We start from the raw sequence: 21,108 nt of genomic DNA on the forward strand, positions 1-21,108 counted from the left end.
GGTCAACTGTCCTGTCTTCCTATTCTCCTGTTTGTTGCTCAGAATTGCCTAAATATGCCCAAAAGTAGCCCGGACCCGACCCATTGCTGCGCAGCAGCTATAATTAATAAAGTTATTCCAATAAGTTATTACATATGGAGTTGATACGACTTCTTTCTGAAATAAAGAGTGTAGGCTATATTATGGTTACTATTGCGTGTCGAGGAGAAACAGATTTGCCCTATATCTAATTTGGTTGGATCAAAGGGCAAGAGTGTTGGGTTTTGTACTAATGTACTTCTAAATAACATAATTGCTCCATGACAATTTTAAATTCACTAATAGGAACAGGGATTCTGTATTTTAGGATACATTCTTGATATGTAAATAATGATCCATTTGAGTTAAACAACTGATGAACTAAAAGTATGTTGTGTATAAACCAATGGGGGTAAAATAAAGATTTGTTTCTATATATAATGTCTCTATTATTACTATCTATGTGGGGGAAATGATGCTTATAGATTAATGACCAGGAGAGAAGCATCTGTTTGTGGAGGTTGGATAGTTTTAAGGGGATTTTTTCAATATTGTAATTAGAAAATAAAAGGAAATGTAAGCCTCCTGCTGTGTGTAACTGTGTTGTGTTCATGGTTGTGTTGTGTTGTGTTGTGTTGTGTTGTGTTGTGTTGTGTTGCAGTGCTCCGTCTGTCCTGCAGGGGGCGCCGCACTCCGCGCTGCCACCGGAAGTCACAGGACGGAGGAGCAGCGAAGAAGACGTGATGCTAGCAGTTAGCCTGTTAGCTGCTGTTGTTGTTTTGTTTTGTTTCCTCTTTTCTTTCTTTCTTTTAAACAAACGCATCTACAAACTAACCAGGTTAATATTATAATATATATTATATATTATATCTGCGTCCAGACTAGTAACGGGAGCAGCCATCTTGTTTCAGAGATGAGAATCATGGAAACATTCAATAAACTAAAGGTTCAGTCTGTAACGTTAAAAGTCTGGCCGTTGACTCTGTTTTGGTAGCAACCGGATGCAGGGCCTTTCCTTCAAAATAAAAGCACTAAACTAATAAAATGCGGCGAAACTCTTTAATTGAAGGAATATAATTTACAAGAAAGTCCCAGAGCCGTTAAGTTAACATTTAGCTTCTATTGTGTTACAAGTTAATGTCTGTTTTTATACGTTTTATGTTGGTGAAGACTTTTACTTTGGTGACTTCCGGTTCCGCCTTGTGACGCGGGGCTAGTTAGCCTGTTAGCTGCTAGCTGAGGCAGACATGGCGGAGTTGAACCGGCAGCTGCAGGAGTACCTGGCCCAGTCCAAGGCCGGCGGCGCCCACACCGTGTCCCAGTCCGGCGGCAGCACCGCGGTGGAGCTGGGGGACTCGAACCCGGTCCCTGGCAGCTGGTTCGGCCGCTGGTCCAGCCCGGGGCCCGGTGGGAGCGGGGGGAACCAGAGCAGCGGGTCGTGGTGGCCGCTGCAGGCCGACCCGGACCCCTGTCTACCGGGGCTCAGCCGCCGCCAGCGCCTCTCCGTCGCCGCGCTGTTCGCCGCGTTCTCCGCGCTCTGCTTCGCGCTGTCCGCGCTCTACGCGCCGCTGCTGCTGCTCTACGCCCGGAAGTTCGCGCTGCTGTGGTCGCTGGGTTCGCTGTTCGCCATCATGGCCGCGGCGACGCTGCGCGGCCCCGTGAAGCTGCTGTCCGGCCTCACCTCCTCCCCCGGGGCGGCGCTGTACCTGTTCGCCCTGGGGGGGACGCTGTTCGCGGCGCTGAGCCTCCACAGCACCGCGCTCACCGCGCTGGGCGCCGCGCTGCAGGCCGCCGTCCTCCTGGGGGCGGCGGTGTCGCTGCTGCCCGGGGGCAGCGCGGGCCTGCGCCTCATGGGGGGGGTGGCGGCCTCGGCCCTCAAACGGACTGTGACCGGGAAAACCATGCCCATCTGACCCGGGAAAACCACCTGACCCGGGAAAACCATAACCATCTGACCCGGGAAAACCATGTCCATCTGACCCGGGAAAACCACCTGACCCGGGAAAACCATGCCCATCTGACCCGGGAAAACCATGTCCATCTGACCCGGGAAAACCATGTCCATCTGCAGGGCCGTTGTATAGGGGAGAAAGGTGATGATAACTCTAGGGGCCCAGCGCCCAGTGGGGCCATAAAAAACCCCAGTAGTCTAATCTTTGTATGACTGATTTATTCTGCGTAAGACCCTGACTAATACTCATAGTACACTGTAAAAACTCTACATCTTTCCAAGAATATTTGTCTTATTTCTTGTCCAAATGTCTCATTTCTAGTCAAAACTAATCTCTTTCCACTTAAAATAAGACTCATCACCTAAAAATGAACTTGTTTTTAGATCATTTTCACTTAAATTCACAATAAATAGAAAAATCTGCCAGTGAAAGTAAGTTTTTTGTGTTTGTAATAAGGAAGAAAAACTTGCTCCACTATCAGATTTTTTCTACTTATTTCAAGTGAAAATCTGCTTGAAAGAAGTAAAAAGTGTCTAAAAACAAGCTGCTTTTAATATGATGAGTCTTATTTTAAGTAGAATGAGATTTGTTTTGACTAGAAATGACATTTTGACTAGAAATAAGACAAATATTCTTGCTAAGATACGTTTTTGCAGTGTAATGCTGCATTAGCATCAAAACAAAGAAGGCTAAATAAAAAACCATAACACATACGTAGTCTAAGAAAAAAAAAGGAAAAGTTAGGGGGAGGGGCCCACTTTAGTATTCTTTAAGGGGGCCCAGAATTCATAGCAACGGCCCTGCCCACCTGACCCGGGACTGGACTCTGAACTGATACCGGTCCAGTCCATCTGGAGGACCAACCGACCGCCTGGAGCAGGAACAGGGGGGACGATTATTGATTATTTGCTCCTGTCAGCCACTCGGACCCTGCAGACTCACCTGTCGGCTGTTGAATGGACCAATGAGAACTCACCTGTCGAGCTGATTAGGGAATGGACCAATGAGGAGGAAGCAGCAGGAGTTTCCTCTGATCGATCTGATGATCAAGTTGTGAATATTTTGTAATTGTAAAATGCATTAAAAGGGACATTGATTGATTGTGTAACTTCTCCTGTTGTCTCTTTAGGAAAATGGATTATTTGGTTCTTCAGTCTGTTTTTCATTAACATCAACAAAGTGAAGTGTTCCTTTCAGCTCTGAATGAGTCGTTCCTATCATTCATATCTACATGGGGCGTTACACTGATGCTGCATTCACCTGCAGTCGGGCAGACGGCCGTCGGTACACTGCAAAAACTCAAACTCTTTCCAAGAATATTTGTCTTATTTCTTGTCAAATGTCTCATTTCTAGTCAAAACTAAACTCTTTCCACTTAAAATAAGACTCATCACCTAAAATCGATCTTGTTTTTAGATCATTTTCACTTGAAATAAGTAGAAAAATCTGACAGTGAAAGCAAGTTTTTTGTGCTTGTAATAAGAAAGAAAAACTTGCTCCACTATCAGATTTTTTCTACTTATTTCAAGTGAAAATCTGCTTGAAAGAAGTAAAAAGTGTCTAAAAACAAGCTGCTTTTAATATGATGTGTCTTATTTTAAGTAGAATGAGATTTGTTTTGACTAGAAATGACATTTTTGACTAGAAATGAGACAAATATTCTTGGTTCTAGATATTGAGTTTTTGCAGTGTAACAAACCAGATGTCATTTTAGTCACAGAAGTCCAGAGAAAGACGTGGGTAAAACAATACCACATCGCCATGACAACATATTGTCACGTGTGTTGTTTTGCCTCGTGCTGATGGACCACTTGTTTACATAGAGGCTTGTTTATGCCGTTACGTTACCTGCTGTCTGCCCAATTTCAGGTGAATGCAGCATGAAAAATACGACTGAGTTGCTTGTGATGTACAACCACATGTAATGTACCTTTAAAGACGGTTTCATGTGTTCGTGTTGACGTGAATCAGTGGCTCCAGGTGTGACGACGTCAGAAGCATGACATCACTTCATTACAGCAGGTCTAGTGATGAAGGTTAAAGGGATAGTTCAACATGTTGTCAAATTGGCCCATTGCCATAATCCCTATAGTCATAGCAGTAGGTTCGTTACCTTTAATTGTTGGTGCAAGCTTTTTTTAGAACGGCGGAGCAGAGCCGTGAGCTGCTCAGAGCTACGCTACGGAGGCTCATTATGGGATTTCTTGGTTTCCCTCATCATCAAACTCATCAAATACACAATCCAACAACTCCACAACGCTCTGGTGGACAAGTTGTGAGCTGCACATTCACCACGCTATGAGATAATAACACAACGTTACCACACAGAGTTGTTGTAGAGGGAAATTCATGTAAAACCACTGATGCACGTTGCCTTCAGGGACAGTTTTTCATCAACAGTCTCTGTATTTTCCCTCTAAAACAACTCTGTCTGGTAACGTTCTGTTATTATCTCATGAGCAGCTCACGGCTCTGCTCCGCCGTTCTAAAAATAGCTTGCACCAACAATTAAAGGTAACGAACCTACTGCTATGACTATAGGAATTATGGCAATGGGCCAGTTTGCCAAAATGTTGAACTATCCCTTTAATGAGTTACAACTTCTGCTGCTGATCTAAAACACCTCTAAACTAAACCTAGAACTTCCTGGACTGGTGAGTTGTCAAACATGTGTTGTCGTGGCAACCATTTGAAGTGTGAATCTTTATTTTCCACCTCAGTGGAGTCGGTGAAGACACAAAAAACATAGAAATCTTTTACAAAAACAAGCGGAGGACAAAGAGTGAAATAAAAGACGTGATGGGTCTCTACAGTATTTTACATTAAAATTATCCTGTGCTTCAGTGAGGCGGGAGTCGCTGTGGACCAATCAGAGTCCACGGTTCTTCTCAGCAGCAGCAGCAGCACAGATCTCCGTGTTTTCACAGGACCAAACGTCTGTGAGGCTCTTCAGGGTTCGAGTCCGAGTCCAAGACCGAGTCCAGGACCGGGACCAGGACCGGGTCTGAGGACCAGGACCAGGACCAGGGACCGGGACCAGGGCCGGGTCTAGAGACCGGGACCGGGTCTGAGGGACCAGCAGAGACCACCGGACCGGAGCAGACCAGCTTCACAACACAGCTCCTCCTCCTCCTCGGGGCTACCGGCCCCGGCCCCCCCGCGGCGCTCCTCTGGGGGCAGGGCCGCCTCTCCGGGGGCCGGGGGGGCCTCCTCCTCCTCCTCCTCCTCCGGGGCCCCAGCCCCCTCGGCCTCCTCTCCCGGGGGGGCCATAGCCCCCGTCCTCCCTCTGGGGGGGCCGACCTGGGGACACACGGAGCAGCTGGTTACCAACATGACTGAGCTGTGATTGGTATTAATTTCAACCTGTTGCATGATTGGACTGTTTCAGAAACATCTTCTTAGAATCTGACTGAAAACTCAAAATCTCAATTCCTTCTCTATATTTAACCACCACCGTCTCTCGTACTGTCCCGGAGGCAGGAGGAGGAGAGGACGGCGCGGCTGCATGGAGTAAAGCATCCAGTCCTAACATGGTGTAAATAACTAGATGTATTCCTATGACATTGTGAACATAAGATCAAGAGTAGGGATGTCACGATTACTTGCTTTCACAATTAATCGCGGTATTAAACGCCACAATTAATTTATTGCAAAGATTCCTAAATACCGTCACTTTCCAAAAAAGATTATGTCGGAACCATCATGTGCGCCAAAGTAAAGGTGAATGCACAGATACTGGTCCAGTTACCTAATGTAACATTGAATTGGTAGGAATTTTAAAGTTTGCATGTCATTTGTAACAAGTGAAGAAACGTCTTTACACATTCACGTCGACTCGGAGCAGAAGAACGGAACCAGACAACATTCAGTTTCACCGTTTACATGACACAGTTTTACTTTTTTTAAATTCTGATTCAACAGTTTATTTGGAGCAGTTTCATTGGGTTTGGACTCTAATCTGAACATTTGTCTCCATGTGAAGCAGCTACTGACAGACACTGAAGGGTTCTCCCGGGTCTTACCTCCGTCAGCACCGGGGGATTCCCGCTCCCGGGGGTCTCCGGTTCCCGGTCCGTCCTGCCACGGACGCTTCCGTGGGGGCAGCGACGCCATGTCCATCCCCTGCAGAGAGGAGGAGCGCTCACGACCGGCCGTAGACGACCCATCATGCATCTGCTGACCGTCCCGATAGCCGTCGTGACCTACAGACAGGAAGACCAGAGACCCGCCACAATAAGAGTCTGAGGACAGTCCACACCTCTTTGGTTTTGTTTTTTTTTTCTTCCAGGGACAAAACTGTGACAGAAAGTTTATCAGATAAGGTGAGAAGGCAGCTGAAGGGGCTGATGGGAAACGTAGTCTTTTCTTCTGGGAGGAAACTCAGGAACTACTGTTAAGGCTGCTGCTAATGTTAGCATCACAGCATTAGGTGCAGTAAACACAACCCCCTCCACCTGTGGTCCAATGTGGCCCCAAATAGACCAATGTGGACCCAACTGGACCAATGTGAACCCAACTGGACCAATGTGAACCCAAATAGACCAATGTGGACCCAACTGGACCAATGTGGACCCAACTGGACCAATGTGGACCCAAATAGACCAATGTGGACCCAACTGGACCAATGTGAACCCAACTGGACCAATGTGGACCCAAATAGACCAATGTGGACCCAACTGGACCAATGTGGACCCAAATAGACCAGTGTGGACCCAACTGGACCAATGTAGACCCAACTGGTCCAATGTGGACCCATCTAGACCAGTGTGGACCCAACTGGACCAATGTGGACCCAACTGGACCAATGTGGACCCAAATAGACCAATGTGGACCCAACTGGACCAATGTGGACCCAAATAGACCAGTGTGGACCCAACTGGACCAATGCAGACCCAACTGGTCCAATGTGGACCCATCTAGACCAGTGTGGACCGAACTGGACCAATGTGGACCCAAATAGACCAATGTGGACCCAACTGGACCAATGTGGACCCAAATAGACCAGTGTGGACCCAACTGGACCAATGCAGACCCAACTGGTCCAATGTGGACCCAACTGGACCAATGTGGACCCAACTGGACCAATGTGGACCCAAATAGACCAATGTGGACCCAACTGGACCAATGTGGACCCAAAAAGACCAGTGTGGACCCAACTGGACCCATCTGGACCAGTCTGAACTGGTCTGGAGCTCCTTACCTCCTCCTCTGGGGGGTCCTCCTCCTCGAGGCGGTCTCCCCCGGCCCCCGTTGTCCCAGCTTCGGCCCATGTCCTCCGAGCCGTCGAAGGACTCGTCCTGGCCTCCGTACTCGTCGTAGCCTCGAGCTCCGGGCCGACCGGGCCCCCCTCCTCTGAACCTGAAACACAGAGACCAGGTGAGACCAGGTGAGACCGGGTGAGACCAGGTGAGACCAGGTCCCCCTCAGTGTCTAGACCTCCGAGTGCAGTGACCTACCTGTCGTCTCTCCGTCCTCTGAACTCTCCTCCACTGAATCTCTCCTCTCCTCCCCAGTTCCCTCCGTTCCCTCCTCCTCGGTGCCCCCCCCCTCTGTGGCCTCCTCCCTGGTATCCTGGTCCTGGTCCTGGTCCTTGACCTGGTCCAGGTCCTGGTCCTGGTCCAGATCTCCAGGTATCGTCTCCTCTGCTGTGAAACTCCTGGCTTCCATCAAAGTCCTGTGGTCCTCGTCGGCCCTGCTGGTTGTCGCCCCAGTAGGGCCCGGGGCCCTGGTCCGGCCCCCCCGGCCCCCCAGGTCCCCCAGGCCCCTGGCGGTCTGGGGGGCCCATGTGGTGGTTGGGCGGAGGCCCCCGGGGGTCTCCTGAGGAAGAAGAGTGAGAGGAGACAGAGTCAGGACTGAGGACCAAAGCTCTGATGGGTCAGACCGGTTGGTGTGGTCGGTGCATATTCTCATTTGTCCAGGTCATAGTATCTCAAAGGAGGTTAAATGTAAAGCAACTGGACTTAGTTATTTGTCTAGGAAGACGTTTCACCTTCATCCAAGAGGCTTCATCAGTTCATGTGGTCTTACCTTTGCTGTTGGGCCCCTGAGGCCCCGGGGGCCCCTGAGGGCCCATCCCGTGCATCATGGGCCCCGAGTTCTGGCCCTGAAAGACAGAGTCAGGACTTAGAACCAGAACCTGAAGAGCTGGTCCATAGTTATAAACACAACATAAATGGTCATAATGTTTTATAACAATAATCATCATCATATCATGACTGATAAGGGACCTGGTCCTGGACCAGGTCTTGGTGCTTCACTGGACTGAGGCTGATCACTGGACTCACCTGGTGCTGCATGTATGGGGGCCCCTGCATGTTGCCATGGGGTCCTTGCATGTTACCTGGGGGGCCCTGCATATTTCCTGGGGGGCCATGCATGCCTCCCGGGGGCCCCTGCATGTTGCCCATCCCATAGTTGTTTGGCATGTTGCTGTGTGTCCTGGGGGGGGGGCCCATCATGCCACCCTGCATGGGCCCCTGGGGGCCCATCATGTTCCCTTGGGGGGGCATCATGCCCCCCTGAGGCGGGGGCCCCTGAGGATCCCTGGGACCCATTCCCCGAGGGGGGGGGCCCATCATCCCTCTGGGTCCCGGTCCCATACCGTGAGGCCCCTGGGGGCCCATGTTCCTGGGGGGGCCAGGGTGTCTCTGCATGTCTGGTGGTCCCATCATGCCCTGGGGGGGGCCCTGGTGGGGCTGAGGTCCTGAGGGGGGGCCCATCTGTCCAGGGGGCATGAAGGGGGGCTGCATGCCCCCGGGGCCCATGGGGGGCCCCATACTGCTGGGCATCTGCTGGGGAGGCATGTTGGGAGGGAAGCCCTGCTGCCCCGGGGGCATCGGCCCCCCAGGGCCTCCTGGCCCCCCGGGGCCTCCAGGCCCAGGGAAAGGGGGCGGGGGGCCCTGGCCCTGGGGGGGGCCCATGTTCCCGTCAGGGCCCATCGGGTTCATCCGGTCCATCTTCATCTGCTGCAGAGACACACAAGGTTCAGTCAGTGTTGCTGCTAATGTTAGCATCATAGCGTTAGGTGCAGTAAACACAAACCCCTCCAATGTGGACCCAACTGGTCCAATGTAGACCCAACTGGACCAATGTGGACTCAACTGGTCCAATGTGGACCCAACTGGTCCAATGTAGACCCAACTGGTCCAATGTAGACCCAACTGGTCCAATGTGGACCCAACTGGACCAATGTGGATTCCAAATAGACCAATGTGGACCCAACTGGACCAATGTGGACTCAACTGGTCCAATGTAGACCCAACTGGTCCAATGTGGACCCAACTGGTCCAATGTAGACCCAACTGGTCCAATGTAGACCCAACTGGTCCAATGTAGACCCAACTGGACCAATGTGGATTCCAAATAGACCAATGTGGACCCAACTGGACCAATGTGGACCCAACTGGTCCAATGTTGACTCAACTGGACCACATTGGTCCAGTTGAGTCTCAGTCTCTACTGAGCCTGTGTGCAGGCTGGTGTTCCTGCGGTGGTTGCTACGGTGAGTGAGTGGTTGCCGGGGGTTACCTCCAGCAGCATGGGGTTGGTGTACTGCAGCGCCGCCATCTCCTGCTCCATCTCCGCCTGAGTCTTCTTCTTCCCGTCCGACTTCTGCTGCTCCACCTTCCGGTCCTTGGCCTCTCCCGAGGCCGGCATCATGGGAACCTTGTTCTCCGCCCACGCCTGCAGCACACGGCAACAGCACACGGCAACAGCACACGGCATGCAAATATTTAGCTACTACAATGGCATAAACAGTCATACAACTCTATAATTTGGCAGAGAGTATCTTGACACATAGGGGGAGGCATGAAAAAAAGATTCTGGGGCTTGCTGCAACTCTATTTTAAGATATCACAATCAACATCCCAAAAAAGACAAAAAAATGACTTCACCTGACAAATTCTCATGAAAATTTATGTTTTTCAGTAGCCTATAAATCTATCTGCCCCCTAGCAGCAGCAAATCTCTTTGCTCCGTAGGTGGGTCTAGAAACGAGCCATAGGAACTTTTTGAGTCTGGAACACCGTTTGTGTTGACCAATCACAGCGCTCTATCTGTTTAGAGAGTCGTTGGGCGGCTTAACGCCATGACGACATACATTTTAATTGGCTTGTCAGGCTAACGTCATCCTTCTCTTTGCTCTGATTGGTTGTAGTGCTACCCTATTGGTGCAGAGGCAGTTTGAAAGACAGCCTTCATCCCGCCCCCTGGATTGAGCCCAGGTCTACCGCTCGTTGCAGACTAGACATGTTCATGATGTAGTCTGGTGCGTCAGGCTAGTTTTTCAGCACTTTATGGAGAATATCTATGCCTAACATGTATATAGAAAACTTTCATAAGCTTCCATTTGAGTCCAAGATAGCCTTTCTATCTCAAACACTGAACAACATAATTTAAAAGAGTATGAATTGAATAATCAATATGATTGGGATGTGCAAAGGGGAGGTATGAAACCCAAAAGGGCTTAAAGATTAGGTAATGGTGAGACACTGAACCGGTGACCTCTGACCTCTGTGACCTCTGGGCCGTTACCTGTTGGAACTGTGCAGGGATGGGCTTGGCGTAGGGGACCTTCTTCTGAGGGACCTTCTTGGCGTCCTTCCCCATGACCTCGTCCATGCCCCAGTCCAGCCCGGGGATGGACATCTCCACCTCGGGAGGCGCCTCTTTACCTGCACACAGGTAACACATCCACCTGAGTCAGTCCTCCACCTGATGCCGCGAGGCCTTCAAGGACCTGGTCCACCGTCAGACATCCAGCCTTCACTCACTCACCACCTTCCCATCCACATGTTGTTGGGCCCCAACTGTAAGCACTTTTAAATCCAGGTTAAAAACATTTCTCTTTTCACGTGCTTATAGCTGAGAACTTAAAACTTTATCTATTTTCTTTTCTTTTTACTTGTATTTGCTCTTGCTTTTAACTCTGTTTGTTTTTATTCTGTCTTATGCTTTAAAAAAAAAAAAAAAAAAAAAGTTTCTTTTATTTTACTTTTATTTGCTCTTGCATTTAACTCTGTTTTTATTGTTTTGTTTGTTTTTATTCTGTCTTATGCTTCTTTTTTTTTTTTTTTTTTTTTTTTTTTTAATGTTTTGTCTTTATGTAAAGCACATTGAGTTGCCTTGGTATGAAATGCGCTATATAAATAAAGATGCCTTGCCTTGCCTTGCCTTGTTATTCACATTAAGCAACAACGAATTAAGGGTGTATTCACACCTGCAGTGTTAGTGCGCACTAAATTTAGATTGCACTAAATTTGGTCCCGTTTGGGTCAGTGTGAAAGCAAATCGCACTCTAATGCACCAGAACTAGTGCGGCCTGAGGAGGTGGTCTCGTCTCGTCTCGTCTCGGACAACGTTTATGTGACAGATTCTGATGGTGGAGTAGGATCACAGAACAGCTCATGACGTCTTTACGCACGGCTTGTTATTGGATTTAAAGGGATAGTTCAACAAGGTTTCCCTCATCAAACTCATCAAATACACAATCCAACAACTCCACAACGCTCTGGTGGACAAGTTGTGAGCTGCACATTCACCACGCTATGAGATAATAACACAACGTTACCACACAGAGTTGTTTTAGAGGGAAATTCATGCAAAACCGCTGATGTGCGTTGCCTTCAGGGACAGTTTTTCATCAACAGTCTCTGTATTTCCCTCTAAAACAACTCTGTGTGGTAACGTTGTGTTATTATCTCATAGCGTGGTGAATGTGCAGCTCACAACTTGTCCACCAGAGCGTTGTGGAGTTGTTGGATTGTGTATTTGATGAGTTTGATGAGGGAAACCAAGAAATCCCATGAGCCAGAATAGCTTGCACCGATAATTAAGGTAACGAACCTACTGCTATGACTATAGGGATTATGGCAATGGGCCAACTTGCCAAAATGTTAAACTATCCCTTTAAAGGTCTGAGATGGAAACGCACTTATTCACATTCATATACATATTTCTGGCCAGGTGGATGTAAACGCGGCCAGCGAGCACTAGCAGACTGTGGTTGTGTTTGACTCACTGCTCTGCTCCTGCTCCATGGCGGCCTTCAGCTGCTCGGGGATGCCCATGCCGGGGATGGAGGCCACGCTGTTCGGCTCCATGTCGTCTATAGAAAACACACAAACACACTATGATCAGCTGCCAGGAGAGTGAAGCCACCCCCCCCCCCCCCCCCCGTCTGCTGCCGTTTGTCTCACCGTACTCCACGCCGTCCTCTGACATCCCCGGCAGCAGGTTCAGGTTGTAGCGGTCTCTCATCTTGTCGCCCGGTCGGTTCCTCGTCCAGAATTTACTGAAGACAGAGCAGAGAGAAGATGAAGATGAAGGACACGCAGCAGCAGCAAGGCCGAGGCGTCCGTTTATTATTCTGAGCAGAACTTTTATTTGGTCCACTGTGGATGTGGAACATTTCTGACCAAGGCTCTCTCTTTCTTTGTAAATATTTCTGAATTCATGTCGTCCATTCCTCATGAGAGCAACGGACTGCCATTATTATGTTCAATGTTTATGAGTAATGTTCATTTTCTATCTGTTTGACACCTGTTTTATCACTTTGACAGCTTTCTAATATCTTGTAACAATGTTATTTTCCATTGATAGTGCAACTGAACTGAACTTTTATCATTACATTGCTAAAATAAAAGAATCCTAATGTGGCAACATTCATAAAACCAGGGTTATGGTTGTGTTATTTCATTCATTTTCGCAGGCTATTATTTAAAAAAAATTAACAAATATTCCAGTAACAGTCTTCTAATTTGTAACTAGAAAATTTCCAAGGGTTAGGGGATGACGATAGGTGCCCCCCAGGCTGAGGCAGACAGAAATGTCAAGAAAAAGAGTGATTTTCTGCCTCTGCACTCGTCTCGCATTTAGGCTTACTGTGACAAAACGGTAACTCCTATCAGAATAAACCCAGACCGAGAGCATCACAAGGACTTCCTGAACGCTTTGATATGATTTTGGTGTTTCTACAGTAAATATTTTGCATAAACATGCGATTTTAAAACAGGGGTCCGTTCTGCTTCTCTCAGAGAATCTTTGTATTGGAGTCAATGAGGAGCAGAGACAGACGTGGCCGGACTTAGAGGCTGATTCTGTAAATTCTGTAAGTCTCTCTGATATTTTGAGCACATTGTGAGAGAGGGAACAAGTTTGTCTACAAATTTGGAAAAAATCATGTGTGCAGAGAGTAAATTGTGGCCGGGCCGAGTGTGGAAAGAGAAAAGTTTCAGACGATTTCAGACAACTTCTCCCACTCTAACCGATGATGTCACGCACTCTGACACCAACATTCCGTCCAATACACACCCATTATAATCTCATAATTTCTCCAAAAATGATCATGGTCATTGATCAGGGATTGATCAAAAACTATATGACCTATCAAAACGTGGAGTAATACGACAATACACAAGACTTGTGTCTACTGTTTAAAGTTTAAATGGAGTCTCTAGGTGAAAGTATGCCTGAGCAGTAGATGTTTGTTTGTAAAACTCTAATGATTGTTCTTTTTCGCCCGTCCCATTGACTTCAATGCAAAATTTAGCATTGAGATCATTTAGCCTCTTTTTGACCCGTTCCCGGTGCGCTTGCCCCGTGGCCCTAATTGTAAGGCCTGCAGCGCAGCGAGGTGAAAATGACCTGACGACGGTTCTAGTGTTAATGACGTTGTGTTGGTACCTGGTGTGGTCGTTGGAGCCGGAGCACAGGATGTGTCCCAGCGGGTGCCAGGCCAAACTCCAGATCATCCCCTCATGAGCCATCTCCATCCCCCCCACCTCCTTCTCCACCCTGAGGCACAAAGAACCAGTTAGACCAGCGGTAACCACGGTGACCACAGCCGTGACCAGTTAGACCAGCGGTAACCACGGTGACCACAGCCGTGACCAGTTAGACCAGCAGTAACCACGGTGACCACAGACAGGAACCAGTAAACACCACAACACTTGACTGGTGACATCATGACTCATCATTACCCCGTGTGCCAGAAGAGCAGCGAGCCGTCGGAGCCTCCGCTGGCGAACAGGCCTTCATGGACGGGATGCCAGGCCACAGCTGAGGACACACACACAGCAGGACGTTACACAACAAGTAGACAACACTACGGATCAAACCTTTACTACAGGGACTAGGGATGGGAACGACACAGGATTTGGAAAATCGATTGTCGAGGTGTGTCGACTTTTTGTCGAATTGTCGGCCCCTTTTTTTTTTTAAACAACAGCAGCAGCAGATATGCGGGGGGGGGGGCTACACGTGCTTTTGTTGTGGTTTATTAACGCTGCTGTCGGCACGAGCGGACGAGGCAGCACGCATTCGGTTTCTTTTCTTTTTCTTTTCCTTCCGTGCATGTCCGCGTCCTCTACGGAGAATGCAACCGTTGCATCCACCTGTTTTGCCGATGGTTTTGCCCTTTTTGCGGAGCCGGACTCGTCATCAAGGGGTCATTCCTATGTTCCCTCATTTCTAACTTTTGTTGTCACTGAAAATTAGGCCCTATGTTCCCTCAGCCCTTTGGTCCCACCATTGGTTGGGTTTAGGCAATGAAGAAAAGAGTTGGTTAAGTTTAGTAAAAAGACCAGGTAGAGGCTAGACAGGCCAGATAGATAGAGAGAGTCCAGAGGGAACATAGGCACGCTCCCGTCATCAACAGCACCATCACCCATAGATACTATATCTATGACCATCACCTAGACTGCAGGGAGCCCGGACAGCTGATCTCTTCACTCTGTGGCCTGTCAGCATGCGTGCACGCTCCCGTCACATGTGAAGCAGAATGAGGGTCAAGTAGCCTAGCTATCCTATCCCATTTAGAAAAAGTGGATTTGTTTCATTTAAAATATTTTATTTCATTAGGGGAAAAGTGGCACTTTCTGCTGTTTATTTGAATAGGAAATATTGAAAGACAAAATGCAATTTACACATGGAAATCCCACAAGCCCCGCCCCCTCGACATTTCGACACTCCATTTTTTTTGTCGAGGGGAGCATGTGTCGATTTTTTGCCGATTTGTCGACAAAAAGGCCCATCCCTAGGTATTGATAATACGGTAACAGTTAAATGTGTTGCGGTGCTGATAGCAGAGAGAGCAGAGCAGCTCTCCTCCTCACCTGTAGCCTCCTTCTTGTGTCCTCTGAACACCTGCAGCTCCTCCTTCAGGTTGCGGATGTCGAACAGTTTACACAGGTGGTCTCGAGACGCCGTCAGCAGCCAGTTCCCGTTCAGGTTCCACTTCACCTCCATCACCGTGTTCTTGTGGGCGTGGCTACGGACACACAGGATGAGGACCACCATGATCACATGACCTCAGGGTTAGGCACCTGTTCTACCTGAGTTTTACCCGAGTTAAAGCGATAGTTCACCCAAAATTCCCCTCATTATCTCCTCCCCCCTCATGTGGACTAAGGGCTGGGAGAAGTTTCAGAGTCCTCCGTGGCTTCTCTGAGTTACAGGGGGTCTCGGCGTAGCAGTGCATGTCCATATAACTGTTGCTAATGGATACCAACTGTCTTCGTAACAAAAAGACACACCAAAAAACATCCAAATACCTCCATGCTGCTCGTCTGTAATGTCCCTCTTGTATTGAAGCCCCGACATGAGAAACTGTTCCGGAAAAAATTTAATAAGTCTATATTTCAAGCTTGGTTTAGACATTGTAGAACATATTTTACCATACATTTCCTTTAAAATATAGACTTATTTAATGTTTTTCTGAACAATTTCTCATGTCGGGGCTTCAATACAAGAGGGACATTACATACGAGCAGCATGGAGGTATTTGGATGTTTTTTGGTGTGTCTTTTTGTTACGAAGACAGTTGGTATCCATTTGCAACCGTCATATGGACATGCACTGCTACGCCGAGACCCCCTGTAACTCAGAGAAGCCACGGAGGACTCTGAAACTTCTCCCAGAAAATGTGAATTTTGAGTGAACTCTCCCTTTAACAGCTGTGTTCTCTCGCTCTCTGCTGGACTCACAGCGTTGCCAGACTCTGGCCGGTCTTGGGGTCCCAGAACTTGATGGGCTGTTGACTGTCTTTGCTGCCCGAGACCACCAGGCCTTTGGTGGGATGCCAGTCCACACACTTCACATCGGCACCGTGACCTGCACACACACACACACATAGTGATGTCATTAATATGTCATTATGTCACAGGGTTAATCGGTATCTATACATTTAGGGTGATTTCCAATTCCTATCTTAACCCTCAATCTCAAATCTCAAAGTGCTGTCCTGATTCTCAGAAAAATTTAGTTGAGGGATAGTTCAACATTGTGTCAAATTGTCCCATCACCATAATCCCTATAGTCATAGCAGTAGGTTCGTTACCTTTAATTGTCGGTGCAAGCTATTTTTAGAACGGCGGAGCAGAGCCGTGAGCTGCTCAGAGCTACGCTACGGAGGCTCATTATGGGATTTCTTGGTTTCCCTCATCATCAAACTCATCAAATACACAATCCAACAACTCCACAACGCTCTGGTGGACAAGTTGTGAGCTGCACATTCACCAACGCTATGAGATAATAACACAACGTTACCACACAGAGTTGTTTTAGAGGGAAATACAGAGACTGTTGATGAAAAACTGTCCCTGAAGGCAACGCGCATCAGTGGTTTTACATGAATTTCCCTCTAAAACAACTCTGTGTGGTAACGTTGTGTTATTATCTCATAGCGTGGTGAATGTGCAGCTCACAACTTGTCCACCAGAGCGTTGTGGAGTTGTTGGATTGTGTATTTGATGAGTTTGATGAGGGAAACCAAGAAATCCCATAATGAGCCTCCGTAGCGTAGCTCTGAGCAGCTCACGGCTCTGCTCCGCCGTTCTAAAAATAGCTTGCACCGACAATTAAAGGTAACAAACCTACTGCTATGACTATAGGGATTATGGTATTCACCAATTTGTGAAAAGGTTTAACTATCCCTTTAAGGGCTGTATGGCCCTCAATATTGAGACTTTCCGACAGCACCACTGAGAGCGAGGGCTACCCAGAATGTATTGCGTATTTTCACCAAACTGAAAGCTGCAAAGAAAGCAAGCCACAAATTTAAGTTAAAACAGGGATGAAGCAGAGCAGAGTCTCACCCTCACAGGCTACAGAGTGTCGGCTCGGCCATCCTGCTTTAAATGACATTAGCCTACTCCTTAAAGGGACGGGGTAACAGTGCAAATATAAAAATAAAATAATGTTTAATTTCAGGGACTACAGAGACAACGCGGGCCCTGATTCAGACGTATCTGCATTTAAGGGCTGTCCCATTTCTAAGAATTCACAGAATAGCCCTTAACACTTGGTTTGGAGAGCTGCTAAAAGTGAGGGCTGAGCTTGAGGGTTAAAGGGATAGTAGCATGTTTTTAAAGTGTGGTTGTATGATCTCCAAATAGCCCCTAAGTACTTTAATTGCAGTAGAAGACGCTCTGCACTCCTCCCGTTAGCAACGCCAGCCCATAATAGCCCTGCCCAGAGATTTACAACATACAGTGTTGTGAACAGACCCAAAGAAACGGCCTATTTTCACGGCCTAAAAGAGGTTTTACCTGAAAAAAAATACACGGTTCCATTGTTCACTATAATATATTTTTTTCCAGCCCCTCAAAGTTCAGGAAAAACACAGTTTTTATTTGGACCGAACCAACTCACGTATCCCTCCGCCCAGGGTTAGCGCCCGCCGATCAGCAGTTGGTTAGGTCCAAATAAAAACTGTGTTTTTCCTGCACTTTGAAGGGCTGGAAAAAATTATATTATAGAGAACAATGGAACTGTGTATTTTTTTCAGGTAAAACCTCTTTTAGGCCGTGAAAATAGGCCGTTTCTTTGGGTCTGTTCACAACACTGTATGTTGTAAATCTCTGGGCAGGGCTATTATGGGCTGGCGTTGCTAACGGGAGGAGTGCAGAGAGTCTTCTACTGCAATTAAAGTACTTAGGGGCTATTTGGAGATCATACAACCCCACTTTAAAAAAATGCTACTATCCCTTTAACACTTGGTTTGAGGGCTGCTAAAAGTGAGGCTTGAGATAGGAATTGGACTTGGTCCTTAATGTGGGGTTCTGTAGTCTAGTCCTGATGAGAACCAGGTTCTCCAGGGTTCAGTACCTCTGAGGATTCGCTCCTCGTGGCAGCGCATGAAGTCCCAGATCCGCACGGTGCCGTCGTCTGAACAGGTGGCAAATTTATTATCTGTAGGAGAGAAACTGGAGAGGACAGGAAGAGAGTCAAGACCAGGACCAGGACCAGGACCAGAGTCCCAGTCAGACCAAGACCAGGACCAGGACCAGGGCCAGAGTCCCAGTCAGACCAGAACATCCAGCAGAGTCTTGTTCTGTCTGTGGTGTGACAGACGGTCGTATCTGAGCTGTGGAGGTGGGACCAGGTCAGCTGGTTCTGGACCGATCCAGAGTAGGATGCACATTTTGAATTTTTTTTCTGACCGATAACCGACGCTCGTTAACCGATTATTAACCGTTAACCGATAAGATTAAGACGCTTGCGGCACACGAAAAAAAAAAAAAAAATTGAACGCTCCAATTTTTTTTAACCGGTTAAATACACACGTGCGCTGCGACAGAGCAGCGCCACGTCCACTGTGCTCTGTCTCAGCTGATCGCGCTCATATGGAGGTTAGATCGTCCAATGTAGAACTATTTTTATACAAAGTGCAGCCAAACACCAGGCTGAAGGAGCAGCAGAGCTCCTCTGACAGCTCCTCTGTGGAGCTGCAGGTGAACAGGCAGGAGAGCAGCCACGTCCTCGTCCTCTTTTTTTTTTTTTTTTTTCTCAGCCCCGTAGTTACAGGTGATTCACATCTATGTCCGTGTAGCTACATTTATTGTCTGACCTTCCTTCATGGCGGCTGCTGCTCATACTGTCAGTCCTCCTGTGGAACTTTTAGCTGTAAAATATGACTGAAGGCAGTGAACTCTGCACGTGTCGACACGCCCCCATGAGTTGACGACGTAAGGAGCTAATAATAAATAAATAAATAACCGATAGTATTAATCAGTCAAAGTTCTTGTTATCGGTTAACAGTTAAACGGTTAATCATGTGCATCACTAATCCAGAGGGAACCAGACGGAGGTGAAGACCAGTCTCAGCCCTGAACTACAACACGTACAGTCGTCACTATCACACAGGAACTGATCAATCTGATCAGTCTGAGACAACGAGCGGTCTGCAGGCTGCAGGGAGACTCAGAGCTGGAGGTCAAAGGTCACGCTGACGCTCAGGAGACACAGACCAGATGTTGGTCCAGCTGCTGTGTAGAGGAGACACCACCGACGTCCTCTCAACGTCCCAACAGGAAATTCATGTAAAACCACTGATGCATGTTGCCTTCAGGGACAGTTTTTCATCAAGCAGTCTCTGTATTTTCCTAACCCGAACCTTAAAGGGATAGTTCAACATTTAGTCAAATTGGCCCATCACCATAACCCCTATAGTCATAGCAGTAGGTTTGTTACCTTTAATTGTCAGTGCAAGCTGTTTTTAGAGCGGTGGAGCAGAGCCGTGAGCTGCTCAGAGCTACGCTACGGAGGCTCATTATGGGATTTCTTGGTTTCCCTCATCATCAAACTCATCAAATACACAATCCAACAACTCCACAACGCTCTGGTGGACAAGTTGTGAGCTGCACATTCACCACGCTATGAGATAATAACACAACGTTACCACACAGAGTTGTTTTAGAGGGAAATACAGAGACTGTTGATGAACAACTGTCCCTGAAGGCAACGTGCATCAGTGGTTTTACATGAATTTCCCTCTAAAACAACTCTGTGTGGTAACGTTGTGTTATTATCTCATAGTGTGGTGAATGTGCAGCTCACAACTTGTCCACCAGAGCGTTGTGGAGTTGTTGGATTGTGTATTTGATGAGTTTGATGATGAGGGAAACCAAGAAATCCCATAATGAGCCTCCGTAGCGTAGCTCTGAGCAGCTCACGGCTCTGCTCCGACGTGGACGCTGTCTGTCTGTGGATCCACTTAAAACCACAACATCCGCTCCAAACCAGCTGTGGACATTATCAGCTATCACTCAATGATGAAATAATCAATGGTCTCAGACTAATCACTGCAGGAGGAGGTTCTGGGAACTGGTCCAGGGAACTGGTCCAGGTTTCCAGGAGGTTTGAACTCTGAGCAGTTTGAGAGGGCGAAGGGTTTCTATGGCAACGCCTCATGTCAGCTGACTGGTCTTTAAGATACACACACTAGAGCAGGAGTTCTCAACTAGTGTCACTCTGGGCTCCACATCTTCCCATGGTCATTAAGTCACGACCCACTTTTATAGAATTCAAACCAAGATTTTTTTTTTTTAATCTTTAAAAACTAATTTAGCTCTTTATTGAGCAAAGTGCATTTCAGAGCACATGAATGAAACTGAGGAGTTACCATGACAACTGCATGTACGCAAGTGAATAAAAAAATATCAAACTGCACAAAATGGAGACCAACAAAACGATATATTTGACTTCTAATGCATCTCTGCATTCAGAGCATGTTCACTAAAGTGAATAAATATCAAATTGCACAAAATAAAGACCCACAAAACAAAACAAGATTCACTGCATTCAGGCCACATTAATAAGAAACTGATATCTTTGCATTCAGAGCAAATGGAGCAAATAATAAGAAAGTGAGGAGGAGCATTACAACTGCATGTGTTCACGTGTCTCCTGCCTTTCAATATAAGTTATTTTTCAAAATAAAAGACATGTCCAACATCAGATGTGCATTGTCCACGACCCACCAGTTGAGAACCACTGATCTAACACACACACTATAGTTTGAGATAAAGTGACGTGATGTTTCAATCTATTTGAGTGAATTTCAGTGAATCTTTTCCCACAATCCTCTGGGGCCGGTGTCTCACGGTGATATTTCTTGTTTTTGAATCAGAGATTTGAAAGTGTAAAAAAAAAAAAAAATTATTGATTCACAAAAAACTAATCAATCAAAAAAAAGAGGAAATGAAGCAGCAAGAACATCAGAGCTGAACTGGTTCACTGCAACATTAGAGACTCTGATGGTACAATTCACTGATGAGCCTCTGTAGCTTGTGCTAAGCTAACAGTGTTCCTGTTTCTGCAGCTTGTGCTAAGCTAACAGTGTCCCTGTTTCTGTAGC

General features: G+C 47.4%; 3 protein-coding genes across 4 annotated transcripts in view; 1 reads left to right on the forward strand and 2 right to left on the reverse strand.

Annotated features, from left to right (window-relative positions):
- Positions 1-1,394, reverse strand: part of LOC311000809 (dual specificity protein phosphatase 18) — a 255,469-nt gene extending 254,075 nt beyond the window's left edge. Inside the window, exon 1 of one of the 2 annotated variants that reach the window (XR_014596107.1) lies at positions 1,197-1,311. The gene's annotated coding sequence lies outside the window, so the exon portion shown is untranslated. Of the gene's footprint in view, positions 1-1,196 lie in introns of both variants that reach the window. The other variant, XM_083991657.1, reaches the window with a different exon arrangement.
- Positions 777-2,386, forward strand: sft2d3 (SFT2 domain containing 3). The gene is made up of 2 exons (XM_083991658.1): positions 777-788; positions 1,260-2,386. The coding sequence occupies exon 2, from the start codon at positions 1,266-1,268 to the stop codon at positions 1,929-1,931; it is 666 nt and encodes a 221-aa protein (XP_083847784.1). The 5' UTR covers positions 777-788; positions 1,260-1,265; the 3' UTR covers positions 1,932-2,386.
- Positions 2,387-5,005: 2,619 nt separating this feature from the next.
- The window catches only part of wdr33 (WD repeat domain 33), a 28,095-nt gene continuing 11,992 nt past the window's right edge, over positions 5,006-21,108 (reverse strand). The window contains exons 7-21 of the mRNA XM_083991628.1: positions 18,078-18,175; positions 15,956-16,082; positions 15,086-15,240; positions 13,952-14,030; positions 13,656-13,766; positions 12,170-12,264; positions 11,992-12,078; positions 10,506-10,645; positions 9,498-9,653; positions 8,255-8,935; positions 7,998-8,073; positions 7,427-7,787; positions 7,171-7,328; positions 5,993-6,172; positions 5,006-5,270 (exon numbers count right to left, since the gene is read on the reverse strand). Of these exons, the coding sequence (XP_083847754.1) occupies positions 5,110-5,270; positions 5,993-6,172; positions 7,171-7,328; positions 7,427-7,787; positions 7,998-8,073; positions 8,255-8,935; positions 9,498-9,653; positions 10,506-10,645; positions 11,992-12,078; positions 12,170-12,264; positions 13,656-13,766; positions 13,952-14,030; positions 15,086-15,240; positions 15,956-16,082; positions 18,078-18,175 (2,665 nt within the window). The 3' untranslated portion in view covers positions 5,006-5,109. The remainder of the gene's footprint in view (positions 5,271-5,992; positions 6,173-7,170; positions 7,329-7,426; positions 7,788-7,997; positions 8,074-8,254; positions 8,936-9,497; positions 9,654-10,505; positions 10,646-11,991; positions 12,079-12,169; positions 12,265-13,655; positions 13,767-13,951; positions 14,031-15,085; positions 15,241-15,955; positions 16,083-18,077; positions 18,176-21,108) is intronic.

The sequence above is a fragment of the Trachurus trachurus genome, assembly GCF_905171665.1.
Source record: "Trachurus trachurus genome assembly, chromosome: 17".
Taxonomy (NCBI): domain Eukaryota; kingdom Metazoa; phylum Chordata; class Actinopteri; order Carangiformes; family Carangidae; genus Trachurus; species Trachurus trachurus.

Bases quoted from the DNA above. Each gene is read 5' to 3' on its own strand.
- sft2d3 (XM_083991658.1), top strand. From the start codon at position 1,266: ATGGCGGAGTTGAACCGGCAGCTGCAGGAGTACCTGGCCCAGTCCAAG.